General features: G+C 37.1%; 1 protein-coding gene across 2 annotated transcripts in view; it reads left to right on the top strand.

The window, feature by feature from the left end:
- LOC132130690 (NAD(P) transhydrogenase, mitochondrial-like) overlaps positions 1 to 6087 on the top strand; it is a 35387-nt gene extending 29300 nt beyond the window's left edge. For both annotated transcript variants that reach the window (XM_059542481.1, XM_059542482.1), the window contains exons 20-22: positions 3295 to 3413; positions 3498 to 3613; positions 5657 to 6087. In XM_059542481.1, the coding sequence (XP_059398464.1) occupies positions 3295 to 3413; positions 3498 to 3613; positions 5657 to 5797 (376 nt within the window). In that variant the 3' untranslated portion in view covers positions 5798 to 6087. The remainder of the gene's footprint in view (positions 1 to 3294; positions 3414 to 3497; positions 3614 to 5656) is intronic.
- The last annotated feature ends 293 nt before the right edge of the window (positions 6088 to 6380 follow it).

Raw genomic sequence — 6380 nt, 5'->3', positions numbered from 1 at the left:
CACAGTGGTAAACATGGCCTTGTCCCTACTTTTTTGAGATGTGTTGATGCCATGAAATTTAAAATAAACTTATTTTACCTTAAAATGGTACATTTTCTCAGTTTAAACATTTCATATACATCTATGTTGTATTCTGAATAAAATATTGAAATTTGAAACTTCCACATCATTGCATTCTGTTTTGATTCACAATTTGTACAGTGTCCCAACTTTTTGGGAATTGGGTTTGTAATTATACCTTTTTATAAATGTATAAAAAAAAAATTATGCTCCCCAACTTTTCCTGTTCTCTCTTCTTTCTTTTAAAGCAGCAAAAAGGCCAAGCGAGAGACATTGTCAGTTCTTTGTAAAACTGCATCTGATTTGAATGTGCTCTTCACAAGGCTACAGCTGATCACTGTGTCTCCACTGTGGTCAGCAACTTGGTCGCAAAGTGCACAGCCATGCATGCTTTGCTCAAAACCACATTGCCATTGATGGAGATTGTTGCATGCTGCATCAGATTATCATTAACTGCCACTCTCTTGTGAGCCTCAGTGCCATTTCCCATAATGCATCTTATGGGGTACTTAAACAGTCAATTGTCAGTTTATTTCATTCAGTTGTCACCTTGTCAGATCTGTTGCATAAGCTAGATTCCTGTTTTCTCTACAGCTGCGGGCACTGTGTGATTGTGGAGGAGAGATGCAGACCGGAAGCTTGTGTAATTTTCGTTCATTCGTTTGATCTGAGAGCCCAGCATCTGCTGCCAATTAGAGCAGTTGCATTTGATTAGAAGGGGAGATGGGTGGCCAAAGAGTGGACAGATTAGCTAGCGCACCCGCCACTCTCCCCCAATTCTTTTCAGGATAATTGGCTAGGGGTGTCACCCTGTCGAGAGGACTGTGGATCGAATTGACACGGTTTAAACTTTCTTCTTATCATTCCTAGGAAGTTTCTGTCTTTTGTCTCTCCATAAAGATGCTTCAGTGGTAGAGTTGGAAAGATTTGGTTCATTGAAAGGAGGTTTGGGCAGGAATGCAGTCTGAATCTCCTCTGGGCTGGAAGGTTGTCCGCGGTTATTTTCAGAGTGTGTGTTTGTTCAGTGTGGTGTAACGCAGTGCGATGGGAATGGGAATAGCAGAACAGTTGGGGTGGGTTAGATGGTAGAATCAGGCTTGGGCTCATTGTCCACCCAGACTGTTTTGGGCATGCAGTTTATGTAAGTCAGTGCGAGAGTTGATTGACAAACCCCATGTCTCAAATGTCGAGTCCTGTCCACTAAAGAATATTTATTTTTAATTGATTATTGAGCAAATTTTTTTTCTCATTTCCTATTTGACAAACAAGTTTGCGTCAAGGAATCTGATGAACAGATTTCGGATTTGATAGAAAGCAACTGCAAGCGTGATGTGAATTATTTTTATATATATATATATATATATATATATATATATATATATATATATATATATATATATATATATATATATATATATATATATATACACTTTTTTTTTATTTTTTTTTTTTTTTTTTTATTTTTATAGTGGTGCGCATAGATTTTTTTTAAAATCTAGATTAAACTCACTGTAATCTTGGAATTAATCTAGATTAAAATGGCTCATTTGAATTCTTTTGACAGCACACGGTCTGCATACGCACTGCAGACAGATTATGTGTGAAACGGGCATGCGTCTTGTTGAGGTTTCCATTGGGAAGCTTCTTTAAAAAAAAATAAAAAATCCCTGAAGCAAACCCGGCGGCATTTTAGCTGCATCCATGTTAGGATGTCACGTTTGATGTGGTAATTTCACAGTAGGCATACACACAGGTTTAAAGACTTGTTCTCGCCCCCTTAAGAATCGGCTAGGTATACATCCACACTAAAATATCAAGGTGAAAGTCATCATAGCTCGCGTAGTACAGACCCAGCTCCCAACCCAACTTTGATAATAGATTTAAGGCAATATTTTTTTTTATCGCCCGATAAGAGTCTCACGTTAAGGCAGCACGTTAATGCTGATAACGGCCCACCACTAATATTTTATAAAAAAAAATAAAAAATTCTCCCCTCCAACTAGTAGATACTTACTAATGTAATGGTCATCCTCTGAAAGTCTGCTTTTCAGTAACGGTTTGGTAGGTTTTCTCCAAACTAGTTCGGCCTTAAAAAATAAATAATAAAATAATTGACAATAGAAGTGTAAAATAAAACCAATATGAAGTGAAATAGTGTATTGATCTCAAATATGTTGCACAAATGGTCTTGAATGCTCTGGAAATTGACTAATTATGAAGTAAACAACTCTGACATGTTAATTCGAACAACACTGCTTAGGTCAGGTAAACTATGCTTGTGATCCTTACACTTAAACGTTTTCTGAGAATTTGCCTGATTCTGATTCTTTTAGTTCTTTAAAGCAGTCTGTGGCTGTTTTTAACTATAATTGAAGTGTATATATATATATTTTATTCTGAGCCCCTCTCTTTAGTTAATGTACTTGAGTGATTGAATGCTGTGATAATGGAATCTGTGTGGTGGCTTTATATTTATAATATGTTAATTATTATAAAAAGATTTTTGTTTCTTGTTTTAAATGGTTTTATATTATTTTAAATTAAATAAATGAAATTGATGGATTGAATGCTGTTTTTCATTTTTTTTTTTTTTTTTTTATTGTCTTTTTTTAAAACTTATTAACTGCCTCTGATGGTTGATTAGTTTATTACTTGATTACTATACCTGTCCTGTGCAAAGCAGTTTGGATAAAGTTCCTATGATTTCTTTTAGAAATAAAACTAAGTATTTTATAAGTATAAAATAAGTATTGGTTACTTTTTTGGAAGTGTGAGTTAAATTGCAGTTCCCTGTGACTTTTGAATCTGAAAACAGTGTAAACCTCAAATAAAAGCACAAAATTACGTTGGTTAAAATAGGCAGGCATATCACTTCCTGTGTCTCTCTTAAGCCTGTTGGCTGTGATCTGTTTTTACAGTGAAGTCGTAAAGCTGCCCACGTGCCCTAGGGATCCACTCATCTTCCTCAAGCCATTTCCCCTGAGCTCAAGCACTTTACTACCTCTGGAATTAAAAAAATACCTTCAGCTTCTACTTGTTTCCTTCTATCTTTTAACCTCTTACAAACACCCTAACGTCTGCCCCAAAGCACTTCTACTTAACCACGTTCAAAGACTCCTGCTCATATGTATGGAGAGTCATCCTGCACAACCGGAAAGTGCTTTATTTGGATGCCATGTGTGTATCAGGCGATCTAAGAGGTCACTGATCTGTATTGTGTTTGTGTGTGTTTAGGTTTGGAATCCACCCTGTGGCTGGTCGTATGCCAGGCCAACTGAACGTTCTTCTGGCTGAAGCTGGTGTGCCATACGATATTGTTCTGGAGATGGATGAGATCAATCATGACTTCCCTGGTATGATATCCATTTTTTTTTTTTTTGTTGGTGTCATTTGTGGGATATAAAACCTATAAATGTGTTTTCCATTATCGTTTTCAGAAACTGACCTGGTTTTGGTAATTGGAGCTAATGACACAGTCAACTCAGCGGCCCAAGAAGACCCCAACTCCATCATTGCTGGCATGCCTGTTTTGGAGGTCTGGAAGTCCAAGCAGGTGAGCATCTTATTAGCTGTTAATGCCTTGCAACTTTTAAATATTGAGTGATAGTCTTAAAAGAATAATTTTTTTTTGTAGCTGATTTCACACGATATACACAACTGTTCAAAAGTTTGGGGTTTAAAGAAATGTATTCAGCAAGGGCATATTCAGTTGTTCAAAGAAATGTGTAATTTGACAAAATCTGCTATTTCCAGTATTTATAACTTTATAATTTATAAATGCTATTTATAACTTTTTGTTCTTTTGAACTGTCTATTCATCAAATAATCGCGGGGAAAATATATAACCGTTTTCACAAAAAAATATTGATTTTTCAACATTAATAATTATAAATGTTTTTTGGACACCAAATCAACATATTTAAAGAATTTCTAAAGGATTATGTAATACCGAAGACTGGAATAATAACTGTACTGAACATTTGTCTTAGCCATCGCAACAACAAATTACATTTTAAAATAAATCAAAATGGAACACAGTTACTTTAAATTGGTAATAAGCTTTCACAATATTACTGTTTTTACTGTATTTTGAATCAAATAAATGCAGCCTTTGTGAGCATAAGAGACCTCTTTAAAAAAATCTTACAGACCTCAAACATTTGAATGGTACTGTACATGACATATAAATACTCCATATGTATCTGGCTTTACTTTTTATGGCCAAACTGTTCTCAAGCATTGTAATATAGACCATCCCTCATTCTCCCACCCAAAGCGATTTGAAAATCTACATCCCATCCTTACAGCTGGTTCCCACTGTAACCACGCTTCGGTCCAGGTGTATCTCCAGAAAGACTCCAGCTCACGTTGCTTTCATTAGCGCTGACTCGCTCGTTCTGGAATGATGACATTTCAGAGCATCCGACCGATACTTTCCCTAATATGTGGGGCTGGTGTGCCTCACCACATGACAGGCCCACTGCGGCCAGACCATCTCTAGGGAAATCACTCAGAGTACTGGGGTTTGACGTTTGCGAATGTGCAAAAACCTTGTCCTTCTCCCAAGAGTAATTGTGTGTAGCTTGTTAACATGTTCCATAATTCCATATGGAATTATGCTAAGACTAGAACTTTGAACCAAAGCAAATAAGGATATTTGTAGCAACTTGGAAGTGTAGCCAAGTCTCAGCAAGGGAACTTGACAAACTTAGAATGTAGTGACGCTCTTGATGACATGATAGCGCGGCAGAATCTGAAGTTTCCCTGTCAATTGTCTCTCTTGGTCTTGTAATCCTCAATCTCGTGCAACATCCACCCTACTGATTGCTCCCAGCCATGTTAAAGACCTTCATGTGTAACCTCATTCCCAAATGAAACCAGCTGCCCTATGAATAATTTAACAAAAGGATGTTGTCCTGTCCTGGGGGATGCTGAGCCTGGTTAAAGTGGTCACATTGGTCTTTGAGAAGAGGGGATGGGTGTGTCTGAACGCCATCCTGATCACCTGGCTGGCATTAAACATCTGCAGGGCTTTTGAGGGACAGATGATGATATTAAAAGGATCCGCCTGCTGATTTTGAAGTCTCAAGTTGAGGGTCATTTCGTTCCAAATATCTTTCAGTGTATTGAATAACACTAAAGCTAGACCAGCGGCAAGGGCTCTCCTCTCTGGTTTTACTTATTCAATTACCAAGTGTTCCTCCTTCCCAAACAGATGCTCCCAATCAAAGCACTGCTCTCGACGATTTTCCCAGAAACTGCTCAGCCTAAAAACTGGTGTTCAAGACACTAATGACTCTTAATTTTGTAAATGGCAGATACTTAAATAACGATTACATGTTGGTAGCATGGGCTGTTTTTGCACCCTCTTGTACGAATCCTAAAACCCTTCTCCACCACTTCATATGCAGATGCATGCAGTCTTTACAGGAATAATGTTGAAGAGTTTGTATAAGCTGGCTTAACTCAATGGAAAAATCCATTGAAAATCTAAGGGCACTGCACAGGATTTTATTTAGTGTGAATTTTCCAACTTATTCCATGAAGTACTTTTGTTGCTGGATTAGACCAAATGCATCTGCTTTCATCCCTTCAGGTCATTGTGATGAAAAGATCTCTGGGAGTTGGCTACGCTGCTGTGGACAACCCTATCTTCTACAAACCAAACACATCCATGCTTTTGGGAGATGCCAAGAAGACTTGTGATGCTCTGTCTGCCAAGGTCCGGGAGGGCTAGAGAGGAAAGAGAAGATCTGACCTTGGTTTGCACCAGATGAGTCACGGAGATCGAACAAACCCAATAAACCCTTAGATCTAAATTAGCTCTAATAAGAACAAGCTCTTAACGACACACTTTATGCCCATTTGGTTTTTCTTGTAGATATAGTTTATTCAGTATTTCCAGAACTTTTGTTTTACTTTTTATTAAATGTTCTTCTTTTGGTCCCCCATTTAAGTCACATTAAAAGGAAAAAAAGCATTACAGCATCACATTAATTAGCATTAATAAAGCAAGCTCACCAGTTATCATCTGGTTTTGTATGTATTATAGATCAGGTTTTATATAGCATAACAATTTGTAAAAAAACAAACAAAAAAAAACGTGTTAGCATACATATGACAAATTTTTTATAAGCCATAAACAACTCTAAACTGTATGCTCTTTTTCTCCTTTTTCTTGATTCATTGTTTATGTGCCGTGTGCATTAAGTGACCAGCTGGTGGTGTATGGTGGTGTTCCAAGTGAGAAATCAACTTTTTCAGATGCAGCTTCAGAGGACCATATTTAAACAATGCACATTTTCTCTTAATAGCATGAA

Source organism: Carassius carassius, chromosome 47 (genome assembly GCF_963082965.1).
Source record: "Carassius carassius chromosome 47, fCarCar2.1, whole genome shotgun sequence".
NCBI classification, from domain to species: domain Eukaryota; kingdom Metazoa; phylum Chordata; class Actinopteri; order Cypriniformes; family Cyprinidae; genus Carassius; species Carassius carassius.
This window is presented reverse-complemented; position numbering and strand designations above follow the sequence as displayed.